This window comes from Ovis aries, chromosome 3 (genome assembly GCF_016772045.2).
Source record: "Ovis aries strain OAR_USU_Benz2616 breed Rambouillet chromosome 3, ARS-UI_Ramb_v3.0, whole genome shotgun sequence".
Taxonomy (NCBI): Eukaryota; Metazoa; Chordata; class Mammalia; order Artiodactyla; family Bovidae; genus Ovis; species Ovis aries.
In genome coordinates this window covers 34689453-34706674 of record NC_056056.1, presented here as the reverse complement: position 1 = coordinate 34706674, position 17222 = coordinate 34689453, and the positions used below count along the sequence as shown (strand labels likewise).

Below are 17222 nucleotides of genomic sequence, written 5' to 3'. Positions count from 1 at the left end.
AAAATTGAGAGAACAGTTTCCACTAATGATCTTGACATAAGTAACCAAAAATGGGGGGTCACTCTCTCTGAATCTTGATTTTTTTTTTTCCATAAAGCTTTAACAAGCTTATTTTCAGCCAGTGAGAGTGGCATTTTTTTCTACAAGAGGCAGTCAATGCAGGTGAGAGTTCTAACCCCAGAAAGGAAATTTTGACATCTGCCTTTTGATCCAGGTGCAAAAAAGTTAACAAAGCAGCCTAACTGTTACCCTTTGAAGGGCCTGTGTGAAAGACTTGTTGGCTGGCATCTGGGAACTTGGATTTCAGGAGGGTTCCCACTACCCTACCCGACAAGAGTGGCCCACTGAGCCAAAACTATAAAAACAATGTGGTTTATGCTGAACACCTGCTTTCCTTTTAGGACAATGGAATTTGGGTAGATGCCAGGCAGGATTACTATGTGATCAGTCCCCAGTACCAGTCCTGGGGACTGAGTCTCTAATGAGCTTCTCCGTTTCCACAAGTTGTCACTTGCTGTGAAGGAAACTAAGCACAGCCTATGCGGCTGCTGGCAAAGGACCCTTAGAAGTCTGTACCTGGTTCCCAGACTTCACTCCACGTGCCTTTTTCCTTTGCTGGTTGTGCTCAGTATTCATATGAATGATGTAATACACCACAGTTGAAAGTTCCATCACATACTGGGTCCTATGAGGCCTCTTGTGAAACTACCCAGCCTGAGGGTGGACCTCCTGACACAACCTAGCAATTCCACTTCTGGGCACTTACATTATCCTAACCCAATTATATATACATTAAGATTATTCACTATAGCACTGTTACAATAAAAGACTAGAAAGAACCCAAGTGTCCGTTGGTAGGGAACTGGTTCAACTGAGTACACCCACACAGTAGGAGGGCTTTTCCCTGATAGCTCAGTTGGTAAAGAATCCATCCCCAATGCGGGAGACCCTGGTTCAACTCCTGGGTCGGGAAGATCCCCTGGAGAAGGGATAGGTTACCCACTCCAGTGTTCTCGGACTTCCCTTGTGGCTCAGCTGGTAAAGAAACCACCTGCAATGGGGGAGATCTGGGTTTGATCCCTGGGTTGGGAAGATCCCTTGGAGAAGGGAAATGCTTTCCACTCCAGTATTCTGGCCTGTAGAATTCCATGGACAGTCCATGGGGTCGCGAAGAGTTGGACATGACTGAGCAACTTTTATTTCACTTCACTTCACACAGTAGGAAGCTCTCACTGCACTGATATATTAATACAAAGATTTCCACCACAGGTTAAAAAAATAAAAATTCAAAAAAAAAAAGAGCCCAGATTTCTAGAAGAAAGAGTAGTAGACATCTGGGAATTCTGCTAAGACAGCCCCTGGATTCACTCTTCTGGATATGGTTCATGACAAAGGGATTCATTTTTACCTTCAAAAGTGAAGATTATGACTAAAATACTTACTTTGCCTGGACCAGGAGCTTTCTTTTTCTTGAATTCATCTCTGCTTTTCTCATTCTCATTCTTTGATGCTAATTTATGAAAAAGAAAAAAAAAAAGAGGCGATGGCTAGTTCAGAAAAATAAAAAAGAAAAATTCCTCCTTAAACAGTATAATTATTGAAGAAAGCATCATAATCTGATTCTTAAAAACTGTAACTATTGTAAAGACTATATAAAGAGAGAACTGTCCCTTCATTAATAACCTTAGTTTTCAAATCCTAAGCTTGAATTTAATCACACCTTTTGAAAAGGTAAAGGAAAATGGAGTGACTTTACTATTTTACAGTTTAATCTTTATAGTTAAAAGCAGAAAAAAAAAAAAAACAGGGAAAAAAAACAGTCCTTTTAATAAGCCAATCTTTCAACCAATTTAAGAATGTTGGAATTATCCTCATGATAGGCACATACTCAACTCTGGGAGAGGTAAAATTGTAGAGGGCTTTGCAGAGCCAGAGGAAAATGAAGGTATTAGGGTGCTTTGTAGGTTGGGGCGGGGGAACCCCAGGAGGCAGAGGAGGAAAAGAAAGACAAATGAGATGGCACCAAATAGACACCTCTCATATATTCCGACTCTGTCCATGGCCCTGGCAGCAGCATCGACCCCAGGTCTGCGCCCGCAGTTCAGCTTCCACCCCATCTCTGACACCAGTTGGCTGCCCGTGTGAGGAGCAACAGAAGAGTCACTGTTCCACTTGCCTGAGGGCTCCTCACACGAAGCAGCTGCTTCACTGATCTCTTGGCAATCTTTATTCTGTTCCACTTGGCTGAGTTGAGACATGTTTTCTATAAAATGCAGAACCAAAGCATACTGTATTAACTTAATTTGTGGTGGGGACCCAAGAAAGCAAAAGCAAGAAAAGCTAAGTACATACATAATCATCCAGTTTTACTATCATTAGCTTCAATAAGCTTAATTAGGTTTTCAATAAGCGTGCCTCCAGATGTCTAACAGAGAACCACCAATTTTCTACTTCAAAAACTGGGCATCTCTGAGGCAAAACTTTTTAGCAATACCTACTGAAAGCCTGAAAAAAGGTCATATTTCTTAACCAAAAATTCTACTTCAAGGAATAAAGTCAAAGAAAATAAAGATGAGCACCAAGATTTATTATATACAAGCATGTTTATAATAGCAAAAATTAATAAAAATATACATCCATAATAATATAGAGTTGATTACATGAATTATGGCACATTCATGTGATGGACCACTTTGCCCCTTATTAAAAACCACACTTAAAAGAATATTTTTTTAAGACATAGAAAAAAATAGATTATAAAATATCATGTACAATATGACCCTAATGTTGCTTTATAAATAAGTAAATTAATAAATAAATGAATGCCTGGAGTAACCCCTAATCAGCTTCATTTACTAATTAATGTATCTTATAAACCAAAATTTTTAATCGGCTATTTTTAGACACACATTTGCTTTGGGCCCTTAAACAAACAAACAAACAAAAAATACAATACTTACTGCTCCCCTATTATGCTGCTTATGTATCATCCTTATAATGAATGAATCAAAGACTAGATGCTAAAAAAAGTATATAAAACTGCCTTTTTTGAAAAGGCCAAGCACAGTGCCAATAACAAAGGAAAATGCAAAAACAAAAGATTTACTTCTCATAGATGAGGAAACAGTAACTTTTCTGCGCCTAAAACAGCTGAAAGTAACTTAAAAATACCAGGCAGGCCTGGTGTTTTCACATGGACATGCCTGGTTTTGGAAGTCCGTATGTACACATTTCCACATGCTTACTGCCAATGTTTTTTGTTTTTCCTAATGTTCCCTTTTTTCTCTGCAGTCTTAATCTTGCAAAGCAGTTCAACAAACCTGCAGGAAAACAACCCCTGCAGATGACAAGGGTTAAGGGGCTACTAAAAAGATAATCAATAATATCTAGGGGTGGCAGATTCCTCTTTTCTTCTTTGGACTTTTACGTATGATCCAAAGTTTCTAAAATGAACATATATGCCTTTTATAAGCAGAAGAAATTATACTTAATATTTAAAAACCAATCAATTTCCTCTTTTACATTTTTCATTAGCCCTTTGCTGATGTAGGTGAAAACTACATGTCAGGCTCTCGGCCAGGTACTGTGGCAAAAGATGAATGAAGTATGATGTTTCCTGAGAAGTACAAGCTGCAGAAACAATTATGTGTAGCCTCTATAGGGGAAAAATAACTAAGGGAAGGCTTTTCCTGAGACCACCTGGTCAGGCCCTGTCATCCACCCTGTTCCACCAGCCTCCAGTCACAGAGTGGCAGCAGCTCAGGACTGCTCCACAGCCGTTGAGGTTTCAGATTCCATAGCTTTCAACTTTCAGTAATTCTGGAACACTCTGGAAATACTCGCCCATATTTTGCAGTGAGAATAAATAAGAATTGGCAATCAAAGAAAGACCAGGAAGGTATGTTACAGTCAGCTGTATCACATTATCACAAAGTGTCACAAAGTCAAAATGCATAAGCAAGGACTGGCTTTGCTTTTTCAAACCTATGCATGATGAATGCAGATGCCCCCTGCACAGCACAGGAAGGAGAGAGAAGACATTACCATGGTTTGTTTCTTTAGAACATGTGAAGTCTGTGGGAGGACTCGTCTCCTGTGCTGCTTCTTCCGGCTCTGTCTCCTGCTGCAGACTACTGCTTCCAGCCTCCGTTTTCTTCTTTTCACGCTCCTCCTTTTCTTTCTCCTCTTCCTCTTCCTCCTCTTCTTCCTCCTCCTCTACTTCAGGCTCATCCTTCATTCTCATTAGAGTTGGAGGGAGTTCTGGACGCTTGGGGGGTAACTTCTATGAGGGGAAAAAAAAATCCATGAACAAGCAGCTTTACAGTATGACCAGGATCGAACTCAGGTCTCCCACATTAGCAGGGGATCCTCTACCATCTGAGCCACCAGGGAAGGTCTCATAGTGTAATGGAAGGATTAAATGAAGGAAGAAAAACCATATGACAGAACTAGGTGTATAGATTATGTTACTAACAAGTGTTAGCTGAGTCTGAATATTATAACATCTATCCACCAGGAAAATAAAACCCAAAAAACCACAGGAGACTCCTTCTTAAATGCAACATTGATCACAAATTAATAAACTGGTATTCTAATTCACAAATCAGTTACATGCAAACACATGATCAATTCATCAATTCTTTTTTCTTTTCAGCTGGGCAGCACATAGGATATTAGATCCCAACCGGGGATCGAACCCACACCCCCTGCATTGGAAGCACAGAGTCTTAACCACTGGACCACCAGGAAGTCCCGATTCATCAATTCTTGATAACCCTAGGCCGAAGAGAAAAATCCAAGAACCACATCCTGGAAAAGACATGATCGTACCAAGTCCACAGCCTCTTTTCACATTACTGTGCGATGAGTCATTGAGTTTTGAAAAGAAAAGAGAAAAATTCGCTCAGGATAACTCAAGAGCTAAAAGTTTAAGACCCTGACCTACAACTTACCCCTACTGTTCCCGTTTTTAATTTGAATTTGCTTCCTCCTTTCATGGCACCAAAGAGAGGCAATGTGAGCTTTTTAGCTTTGTTTTCTCCATCTGTAGCCTGACTTTCAATTCTAGAAAGAAAGAAAAATTTATATATATATATATATATATATATCCCAGTGAGGCCAAGGTTTTATCTAAAAATACCATGAGAAAGAAACTTTTGGCAAAACAAAACTTTCCATAAAGTAAACACTTACTCATACACCAATGAAGAGGGATTCAGGCCAGCAGAGTTTGAATGGACACCACAGACACAGAGCTATTAAGGGTCAGATGAAGCTGCTACTGCAGTCTAGTAATTTACAAGGTGCTTAATTTACAACATGCTATCTGACTTCACATTCATAAAATGATACATACAGTACACAGGTCAGTGGCAAAGGACACTGACCTGGGTATTACCTGTATGTTACTTATTCATAACATGCCAGTACACATAGACATGACCCATTCCCACTAAGTGGCAGGAGACGGATCCATGGTGTAAAGCTCTATTTTCCAACAACCTCTGAAAAGGACTCAATACCTTACTTACCTGGAGGCCACACTTATCATAACCACACACAACAGCTCTGAGCACAGAAGTTTAAAAAAAAAAAAAAAGTATGTGTGTAAGGGGTGGGAGGGAGGATATCCTGACAAAGACTTAATGAAAGACCCCACAGCTGGTGAGCTGTCAATGTTCTCACTGGCTGAATATAGTTTTAAAAGCTAAGTACCTGAGGGTAAAGCTAAGAAAGAGCAAAAAGAAGAGATTGTAAAAATTAGAAAAGATGCAAGGAAAAAAAGAACAAAGCAAAACAAAAAGGACAGCAGTTGAGTTGACAAGACACTCTGAGAGTAGGCAAAAGTGACAGGGACAAGACAGCATGAGGAGACAGAGGGAAGAAGGCCCTGTGCTTTCTTTGCATGACAAGAGGACAACCCTGCATTCTGAAACACAAGGACAGCACTGGCACTCTTGATTCACAGGGACCCATACAAGAAACGGATTACTCTGCTCGACTGAAGCCCCAGTTCCAATCCTGCCTTCTTTTACCTAGTCTTCCCCGCTCCGAGGTGCTTTCCCTCTTTCTCTACTAAGACAGACCCATTGCCTTAATAAGGCCACCGGAGGAAATCCTGCCTGCCTGCCCTTAAAGATGCTTTGTCAAACATCCCTCATATCCCCTCCCCACAAGCGTCAGGAAGCACAGGAAAGCAAAGGCAAGAGCAACACAGATATTTCTCAGCTCCATTAAGTAGCCTGGCTGGCATGGAGGACACACATAGACTCCCAAAGGAGATGAAAAAGTAGAAGATGGAATCACAATCAAGAGTTCCTTGTGGATGTAGGAGAAATGGAATTAGGTAGGAAGTTTAGAAGTTCAACCCTCAAGTGAGAAGATGAGGGAGAAGATACACAGCATCTGAAGGCCAGATGCTTTCTAAAGCAGTTCTTTCTTACTAAGGGAGGAGAAACTGAAGACACAGAGACAGTAGGAGGGGAGGTTCTGGAGGAAGCTGATGTTCGTCTTCTAGCTTGGACTACTTCGCAGAGCTGACTTAGCAGATTAAAGGATTACAGAATTGGAATTGAAACTCATTGTTAATTTGTTTGCTCTGGACTATAGTTCCTGAGTTTTTACCTTTGCTCCACAAAACCAATTCCACAAATAGTTGCTAAGTATATCAGTGACAGTAAAAATTATGACAAGATGACAATACACATATGCCAGCACATTGTTAAGTGCTTTTCAGTTAATCTTTGCAACCTCATTTCTTCTAATTTACAGAAGAGGAAAGTAAAGATCAAAGAAGTTATATAACTTGCCTTAAAATTCCCAGAAAGTATATTGCAAAGCAATATCCTCCAAATAAAAATGAATTTTAAAAAAAGAACATTTATGTACAATTTATGACCAACTGTCAAGCTAAACTACTGATAGACTCCAAATCTACTTTATAAACAAAATGATGCTTTATATATATATATAAAAAATTCCCCAAAATTGACAAAGTTGAGAATGAAACCTAGGAAGTCGAACTCTAGTGCTAATCTACCACCTATCAATAACATAATTCAAATATCATTTGTGTCCAGTAATTCCCCTGAAACCAAAGGTAACGATAAAATCAACTTCAGATTGTGCTTTATCCCCCCTTTAAAGGAACAGATTCCACTTTTAAAAAGTATTTAAATACACTAAAGAGTTATCAATTTGTTCTTGAGAATGACAGATACAGGCATTAAAATGACAATCTGTACTCACATCTTTTCATCTGTGGTTTAAAAATCATAGATAAGAATGGTAATACATTGTAGTGTTTGTATTTCTCATTTATAAGTATAGTAATTGTATTTCTCTTTTTATATAGTTAAGAGTTACTTGTATTTCTTTTTCAATGGACTTTCAGTTGATATCTTTTGCCCACTTGTCTCTTTGGTGGATAGGTCCTTATATATTAGGGAAATTAGCCTTTTGCGCATGTTGTTTTTTAAAGAAGTTTCATTTCAGTTCAGTCACTCAGTTGTGTCCAACTCTTGGCGACCCCCTGAACTGAAGCACGCCAGACCTCCCTGTCCATCACCAACTGCTGGAGTCTACCCAAACCCATGTCCATTGAGTCGGTGATGCCATCCAATCATCTCATCCTCTGTTGTCCCCTTCTCCTCCTGCCCTCAATCTTTCCCAGCATCAGGGTCTTTTCTAATAAGTCTGTTCTTTGCATCAGGTGGCCAAAGTATTGGAGTTTCAGCTTCAGCATCAGTCCTTCCAATGAATATACAGGACTAATTTCTTTTAGGATGGACTGGTTGGATCTCCTTGCAGTCCAAGGGACTCTCAAGAGCCTTCTCCAGTACCACAGTTCAAAAGCATCAGTTCTTCAGCGCTCAGCTTTCTTTATAGTCCAACTCTCACATCCATACATGACTACTGGAAAAACCATCACCTTGACTAGACAGACCTTTGTTGGCAAAGTAATGTCTCTGCTTTTTAAAGAAGTTTACTCTGCACTACAAGATTAAGTAAAAATTTAGAGCCCTCCAATGAAACTGGAATTAATACAGTTTTCTTTAAAAATCTTGCAGCAGTTTATATTTCACAAATAAAATGTATTTTTACCCATTTCAAAATCACTGCCTTTTGTGCTTTAAAGAGTTTCTTATATTCTATTTCTAGTCCAAAGTGATTAGCTAAGAAACAAAGATATAATTCAGAATGGTATCTATATAAACATGCTTATTTAAAATCTCAAGTATAACTAAGACTTACTTACTTTTTTAGTTCTGGAATCTCTGCTGGCTTTACAATCTTTATCAACCCTTTAAGTCTCTGCTGTTCTTTTCTCAGTTCAAAAGTTCTCAGATGAAGTTTCTTCCGGGACACACCATCTAATGCACTCCCTGACTTCATTTCTGACATGAACGCATCTAAAGAGTCCTGAGACGGTGACTCTGACAGAGCTGTCCAAGAAAGGGATAATACGTGTTCAGAAAGACGGCTGAAAATATTTTAAAATTCGGCCCAAGTTTCCATAGAAAGGTCACTAACTTGCAGCTGGACAGAGGATGATACTGATATTAGGAATAAGGAAACTGGTTGTACCAGATCTTAGAATGTCACTTTGCCTCAGCGGGCTTCATTCCCCTCATCTATTAAATAAAAAGGTTGAAACAAATAATTTATAATGTTCTTTGTAGTTCTAAAATTCTATGTTGCTCCTTAGAAAGGCTCCATATCTGTTATATCTTACTAACCAATACAGCCTTAGTACCTAGCAAAGCGCACTACAGTAGACACTCAATAAATGTTTGTGTTGCTCTCAATAAATGAGTCACTCCCTTACCTTTGCTGGAGGCTTTCAGTTTCTCAGAAATTTCAGAGAGTTCCTTTTCAGCATCATTTAACTTCGCAACCTACAACACCAAATTAACAGGGTTAGCATACGTTTTATATCTTTCAAAATATGGTAGCTTTCCTTTACTTCTTCCTCTTATTTTCATTATTGTGACAAGTTTTAAGAGGATTAATTCAGAAGTGCATTTAAATCTGCTCCTCATGGAGTTTAACATTTTTCATTTATTTAATTCTAATTGAATTGATTTCTGAATTAAAGAACCAAGAATTAAATAGAAGGAATGTACAAAACACAGACTTTATTTACTCAAAAGAACCCAAAGCATTTGTTTTCATTGATGAATCAAAAAGCTAGACATTGAGTAATGTTTTAAACTCTGAATGCTAATTAATATAGTGAAAATGCAGGCCACTTTATGATAATTTCATGAAGGACACACTGTTTAAGACTATAAGCATAGCTCATTTTATGCAGCTTCACTTTACTTGCAACTTGCAGATATTGTAAATTAGAGATTTGTCACAACTCTGCATTGATAGAACGATGGTTAACATTTTTTAGCAGTAAAGTATTTTTAAAATATATACTATTTTTTTAGAGACACAATTAAGAGACTACAGTATAGTGTGAATATACCTTTTATATGTACCAGGAAACCAAAAAATTCATGTGACTCACATTATTACAACATTCACTTTATTGCAATGGTCTGGAATTGAACCCACAATGTCTTTGAGGTGTGCCTATATTACCAGAACTATACTCCCCAAAAATTCCTTTCACAATTCTTGACTACCAAAAGCCAAGATCAATTGTACCTCAGAATGTCACAATTTGGAACTTTTTCCTTTTCTTTTTCCAAAGATCATATCCAAAGAATGCTCATTAATGGATCACTACCCACCTAGAGGGAGACACAGTTTCTAGCAACAAGCCAAACTTTTTTCCAACTTGGATAAGACTAAATGGTTGTTTATTACCATCAAACTTACAGATCACAAAAATATACTTCACTACCAGATTTCAATGCTACTGCTCTAAAAATTTAAAAAACATAAATAATACATTATTTATAATACTACCACAGCTCCTTCTATAACTAAAACTTGCCAGTGATTCGAAGGTCTCTGGCTTCTCGTCAACCTTCCCAGCCTTCTTCATTCGATTCAGACGCTTCTTTTCAACCAGGCCGGTCCGATCAAGAAATGTGTCATCATCACTGTCATAAAAGTCTTCATCTTCCCAGTTCTTGGCTTTCCTTTTCCGAGACACTAGAGGTAGATAAAATAAATGATAAAATTAAATAAATAAAATAAAAAGAAAGAAGGCAAGTAGGCAAGCAGCTTAAAATACCACCACCGATTATTAAAAGAGAAGACTCAACAAGCTGCCAAAATACATATAAAAACAAAGGACAGTATTCATGCTCAGAAAATCCCATGGACAGAGAAGCCTAGAGGGCTACAGTCCATGGAGGGGGTCTCAAAAAATCCAACACGACTTAGCGACTAAATGAGAAAACCTTGGAGACATTATTAAAAGTGAAATGAACCAGACACAAAAGGGCACATATTGCCTGATTCCACTTATAAGAGGTACCTAAACTAGTCAAACTCATAGAGACAAAGTGCAACACTGGTTACCAGGTGCTGGAGGGAGGAAGAATAGGAAGTTACTATTTAATGGGTACAAGGTTTCAGTATGAGATGAAGAAAAAGTTCTGTGATGGATAGTAGTGATGGTTATACAACATGAATGCATTTAATTCCACTGAACTGTATTCATAAAAATGCTTACAAAGGTAAATTTTATGATATGTATGTTTTACCACAATAAAAAAGTTAAAACAAACAAAGGAAGAACTATTTATTTAATGAGCAAAAGCTCTCAAAAATCAACTAGTGAAAAAGGAAAAAAATAAATGAGGAAAGGGCCAATAATCCAAAAGAAAATCTTAAAAATAATCAAAGTAGTTCACAGAAAAGAAATACAAATGGCCAACAAACATTTAAAAAGATGTCAAACATTTTTCTTAACAATTAAAAAACACCAACTAAAATAATGAGATGCCATTTCATACATATTAGACTCAAAGTGAAAGTCACTCAGTCGTGTCCAACTCTTCACGACCCCATGAACTATACAGTCCATGGAATTCTCCAGGCCACAACACTGGAGTGGGTAGCCTTTCCCTTCTCCAGGGGATCTTCCCCAACCCAGGGAGTGAACCCAGATCTCCGGCATTGCAGGCAGGTTCTTTACCAGCTGAGCCACAAGGGAAGCATATATTAGACTAGAAAGAACATAAAAAGATTAATAATGTCTAAGGAAATGGCAACTCGCTCCAGTATTCCTGCCTGGAGAATACCATGGACAGAGGAGCCTGTGGGCTACAGTCCATGGGGTCACAAATAGTCAAACACAAGTGAACTGAGCGATTAACACTTTCACTTTCACTTGGTAAGGATATGGGGAAACAGACTCTCAAACAGTTGGTGGGAATGCACACTGACGCAATGTTTTTGATGGTCAATCTTACAACATCCATCAACATTAAAGATGCAACTAATCCAGCAATTCTACTTATAAGGAATTTATACCATATTTATCAATGCAACATTGTAACAGTGAAAATCTAGGAAGTCCATCAGCACAGGACTACAGCAGCCATTAAGTTTCTACCTACCCTACTGTCATCTTACTCCCTGGGGTGTGGTAAAAGTGCCCTCTTTCTCTAGAAAATTCTTCTCCCATTCCATCTAGATTACGTATAGTCATGTGACCACAGCCAGATTCATGAGAATCTTTCCCCCAGAGTTATATTTAGATATAGGAGAAAAAGAGGCTCTCTTTCCAATGAGGTTATTACAGACAGAAGATACAAATCCAGGGCTGTAAGCATCCAGCTTTTCCGCGTAGGGTTAGAATCTCTCTGCAAAATAAAACCATGCACTCATGAGACAGACATACAGATACACATATACAGGTTGCATGTGTCCTCCGGATACCGAGTTCTGGTTTCACAGCACTAAGTTTTGCTTCCAGAACTTGCAGCCCTGGTTCATGCAGTTCTTTCTTCAGTCCTGTGAGTTACTCTTTCCAGCTTTTATAGCCAATAACATTTTCCCCATATAAGTTTTCATTAGGTTTCTATTATTTGCAAACAAAACAGTCCTTATTAATAATAAACCTGGTAATTTCCAAGTTGAGATGGTATACTGAACACACATATCTAATTTCATTCTCTCCCCATACCCCACTAAGACTGCAGCAAAGAGATCTTTTTTAAAAGGCACTAATCTACAAAGACAGGAAGTATAGGAATGGGGACAGCAACACCACCACATTTTTGGAAATTAGAAAGCAGACAGATGAGTGGAAACTAACTTAGCAAAACTAAAAAAAAAAAAAAAATGAATCCTAACCCAACAGAGGGGAAAAAAGAACCAATCTGATCATACTACAGAATCCTCAAAAGGATCTAGAACTGGGGCTGGATAGCAGTGACAAAATAAAGAGGCCTGAGTAAAAGCTGCTGGAGAAACAGATCATCTACCCCACCTACTCACCTCCTTCCCACCCCCAGGAAAAACCCAGAGTTTAAGATAGAAAGTCTTTGAACTATGGATTGACTAGTATAGTTGAGGGCATGGGTACTATGTTCAAAAGCTAGCACTGTCCTGAAAATGGCTAAATGTTGAGAACATGCTCAGCTATCTCTACCACATAGGTCCAGGAATGCTGGCAGCCAGTCCTCTCCCTTCATGCAGGAGACTGAGGAGTATTCTTTGGGGAATCTTGCCAGCAGAAAAAGGAAAATCTAAAGATACTTAGATCAGGAGTCCCCCTGCAAAATGCCCACCCACATCCTTCTATAGTGTTCCTCTAACTTAAATAGCCCCACCTATATATTCCAAGCTGCTCATCACCTTTTTTGTCCCTAAGTAGTTTTTACAACTAAGAACTACATGATACCTGAGAAAGACCTCTACCATACAGGATAGACATCAAATAAACAGAAAAAACAACCTGGAGAAAAGAGATTAGCAGAGAGATGAGATGTTAATAATCCATGAACAACAATGGCATATTATGTTTTAAAAACGAATATCCAAAGAACAAAATGAGCTTTGGAAATTGAAATCTTGATAGCAAAATACAGAAAGAAAGTTGTAGAAATATCCCAGAAAGAACAAGAGACACAGAAACAGGACAGAGAAGGGAAAAAAGAAACATAGACAACCAGGCCAAGAGGTTCAATATCTAACAAACAAAATGCTGGAGAACAGAAAGATAAAATGAGGGAATGGCACAATTCCCAAAATGTTCCTGAACTGTCCAGATTTCCAGATCAAACAGATCCAACAAGTACCCAGGGAAATGGATAAAAATAAACCCATAGAAAGGTACATCATAGTTAAGTTTCAGAACTTTAAGAACAAAGGGAAACTCTTACAAACTTCTAGTGAGAGGAGGGGAAAAAAGATAACATATGATAGATCAGTAACCTGAATAGTTTAGGACTTCAATAGCAGTTCTGGATGTCATATAAGAGCAATGCCCTCAAAGTTGTGAAGGAAGGTTACTTCCAATTTAGAGTTCTATTGCCAGCCAAACTATTAACCAAAAGTAAAGCCAGAATAATTTTACAGAGTGGAGAGTTTAATAAAGTTGACTTGCTTTCTATCCTTTCTTAGGAATCTACTAGAGGATGTCCACCAAAACAACAGTAGAGCAAGATAAATGAAAGATGTGAACTGCACTGAAGATTATTACCATCCATGCCCTTATCGTTGGTACCAGCTTCCTAACCTGCCAAAACTACAGAAAGATGTGTCCCACTGAAACAAACGAATAAACCGAAAAATATGAGAATCATGAAACGGAAAATCCAACCCTAAATAACAAGAAAGGAAATCTCAAGGAATATAGCAAATGAAGGCCTAGATTACTGTTCTGCAGCAGGCATCCTTAAAAGAAGAGTGCTCTTCAGGAGAAATGTCTCCCAATAAATCAGAACTGACAAATTACTTAACATAATTGACCATATGGAAAAACACACTAGAAGGTTATTGAAATGTGTGGGAAGAATGAGAGAGAGGTACCGAAAAAATCAAACACATGACACACAAACACAATTATTAACTGCAGGAAAAGAAAACTGTTCAATTGTAATTAATATTTGCATAAACATAACCTTGTAAACATTAAATACTTGTTACAGTCAATGTTTACATGACTAAAAATAGCATGCACACGTTTTTTAGAAATATGAAAAATTTTAAACTTTTTTATTGAAGTATAGCTGGTTTATAACACAATTCGTTTTAGGTATACAGCATAGTAATTCATTTTTGTTTTGCAGGTAATATTCCCTTACAGGTTACTACAAGATATTGGATTAGACATATGGATATATTTAAATGCCAGAAGAAATAATTGAAAGAGTTAAAGGCCTTCTAGAGTCAAAGACTGGAGAGGGGCAGGACAAGAACAGGTATATTCTAAGACTTTGGTAGTTTTAAAGTATATGTAATTTACTTTGCCATAATAAAGAGTAACTTCAAAATAAAAAAAAATAATTACATGCCCAATTTTTAAAAAAATAAGGCAACTTTAATGCAATGATATAAAAATTACCAAAATAAGGTAAATTTAATGCAACAATATAAAAACTATCCATGATACATTCTATGCTAAAAAGTCACAAAAAGGGCTTCCCTGGTGCTCCAGTGGTTAAGAATCCGCCTTGCAATAGAGGGGACACCAGTTTGATCCCTGGTCCTGGAAGATCCCACATGCCATGGAGCAACTAAGCCCGTGTACCACAGCTGCTGAGCCAGCAGTCTACAGCCGGTGCTCCACAAAAAAAAAGAAGCCACCGCAATGAGAGACGCACACACTGTAACTAGAGAGTAGCCCCTACTCTCTGCAACTAGAGAAAGCCTGTACATAGCAACAAAGGCCCACTGCAGCCAAAAATACATAAAATTTTTTTAAAGTCACAAAAGAGTATAAATATAAATGCATTTGCTATGAGTGTTTGTATTTTGTTAAAGGTTCTAGTTCTGAACACATGTCTATAGATAATGTCTGGGAGAATATAAATAAACAAAGGTTAACTTTGGTTAAAGAGATAGAGAATGTTTTTCTTCTCACTTCATAGAATTCTGTACAATTTACATTTTTCCCCTAAAAAGAGGTTTTATTACTTTCTGTGTTCAATCTTCCTTCCTTCTATCCATCTTTTCTTTAAAAAGGGAAAGTCCCCACATACTCACCTGCCTCCTGCCGTAGCAATCCCAAAGTATCAAGGATTCGACAAGCTTCCAGTGAGCACTGAATCATTGCTTCTTTTTTCTTTCCTGAGTGAATGGCCTCTGCCACTAGCTGTTTTCCAGTTGAATCATCCACAGGTAATCTGCATTGGTATGGGAGGGACTTAAGCACAGAACTAAGCTCCAAGTCTCATGAAAAACATTAATACTTTATGATAACAGTCATGTTTTTGAGATAGCTTTTTAATCACTCAGTTCATTTTGTTCTATCTTGCCAAAGCTGAATTTCAATTCTTTTCCTTACACCTTTTACCCATCCCTCAATAACCCCAATGTGTTACTAAACTACCAATCCCCAAATTCATGAATAGTCTCAAAAAGACTAAAATTGCCCTTTGGGTTGTTGTCTGTAACCATAAATTAAACTTGAAATTAGCCAGTTTCCAGAAATCGATGTTACTGAGAAAAGAACATACCTCACCCTGCAGAGCCAAGTGCTATGACCCTGTTCATCAAATTCATATTCTAATTCTTCTCCTGTGGGAGGAAGAAAGACAAAACAATTTTAATAGCATCTGAAAATTACCAGTTGATACAAAGGGAAAAGAGAGCAGAGGTTGAATAAGAATACAAAGGTCTCAAACCACACTGAACACTAAATTTCAAAGCATTTCACTTTCTATTCCTAGGAATTATTGTCTGATAATAAAATTAGGATGAGCTTGAGACAGAGAACTGCAAACTCAAAACAATCGAGTCTCCACACACGGGTTTGTCCACTAAATAGAAGCTTTCACACTTGTAAGTTGTAGACTTAATGTTAACTTGTCACAGTTGCTTAGTTTTTGGAAGTGTAATAACTATTAAGTGAAGAATGCAAACAGTTCATATGTATATATTTATACTCATACACACACATATATATAAATGTTCTCTAAAAGCTTATCTACTGAAACAATTCTCTGCAGAAATGTTCTTTTTTTAATTATTATCTCAAAGCCTTTATTCCAGTTTTAACTGTTTTTTTTTAATGGAAATAATCTTTAAATCACATAAAGTGGAAATCCATGCTAAGAATGAGAAAAGATCAGGGGAATTAGAAACAAAGAAATTGTAACAAACTGGGTCGGTCTTCCAACCACTCCTGTCCTGTCTTCTGAGAAGGATGAGATGAGTTGGAAAAAAGTACTTCCTTTTTCCAAGATGTGAAAAAAGACTAACAGAATTTTTACAATTTCCAAAATAAACCTGAAGCAACTGACCACACAGGCAAGAACTGAACAAGGACGACGATAGATAAAATACAGCATTTCTAAGTACTTGAAGATCTAGAAAAGCACCCTCGTGTGGATACATTTTTACCAGCAGGGTCAAAATCTGTATACATACCTTCTCGGTCAAAAAAACCTTGGAGAGCCTTTTTTGGATCCTTTATATAAAAAGCCTCCCTTTCCTGTTGAAACTCTAAGACAATGGGGTTCTCTTCAGCCTCATCCTCTACAGCATCTTCTCCTGCAGGATACAAGAAAGCAAAGACAATCAGACATAAGAGACTATCTGACTGGCAGTCACTATCCTTTTAGGCCGCACAAAGATAAGTTCCCAGTGATGAAAAGAAAGGTGGGGGTGGGGAAGAACAAGCACAAAAACATCATTCTGAACATCTTCGGTTTTCTACATTGTGTGACAAGTTAAAACCTGTTTTCATGGCAACTTACTTTTGTTCTCCATCACTATATGTATTTTAAAAGCAAGACTGCCTACCACATTCTCTATGCAAAAAAAGAAAAATCTAAACTCCTCAGTCCCGCATTCTCATTCTCTCACAGCCTGGTCTTATACATTGTCTTCAATATAATTTCCCAGTACTTATCATATCCACCAACAGACTGATCTACTCGGAACTTCCTTAAAAATCATCAATCCCTGCCCTGGACATCGTCCCAATGCTCAGTTTCCTAAGGGCTTCTTTTCCTTTCCTTCAATTCCCAGCTTAAAACCCTTCTGTTTATAAACTTATGCACTGTCCCAAAGTTCTGTCAGTGCTGCCCAACAGGCATTATAACGAAAACCATATATGCAATCTTACATTTTCCAGTAGCCGC

General features: G+C 37.9%; 1 protein-coding gene across 3 annotated transcripts in view; it reads right to left on the bottom strand.

Annotated features, from left to right (window-relative positions):
* Positions 1-17222, bottom strand: part of SLC4A1AP (solute carrier family 4 member 1 adaptor protein) — a 74371-nt gene that overhangs the window by 55258 nt on the left and 1891 nt on the right. For all 3 annotated transcript variants that reach the window (XM_042245922.1, XM_042245923.2, XM_004005777.5), the window contains exons 3-12: positions 16507-16629; positions 15594-15654; positions 15121-15260; positions 9950-10110; positions 8828-8897; positions 8258-8444; positions 4953-5064; positions 4045-4282; positions 2177-2263; positions 1443-1510 (exon numbers count right to left, since the gene is read on the bottom strand). In XM_042245922.1, coding sequence (XP_042101856.1) covers positions 1443-1510; positions 2177-2263; positions 4045-4282; positions 4953-5064; positions 8258-8444; positions 8828-8897; positions 9950-10110; positions 15121-15260; positions 15594-15654; positions 16507-16629 — 1247 coding nt within the window. The remainder of the gene's footprint in view (positions 1-1442; positions 1511-2176; positions 2264-4044; positions 4283-4952; positions 5065-8257; positions 8445-8827; positions 8898-9949; positions 10111-15120; positions 15261-15593; positions 15655-16506; positions 16630-17222) is intronic.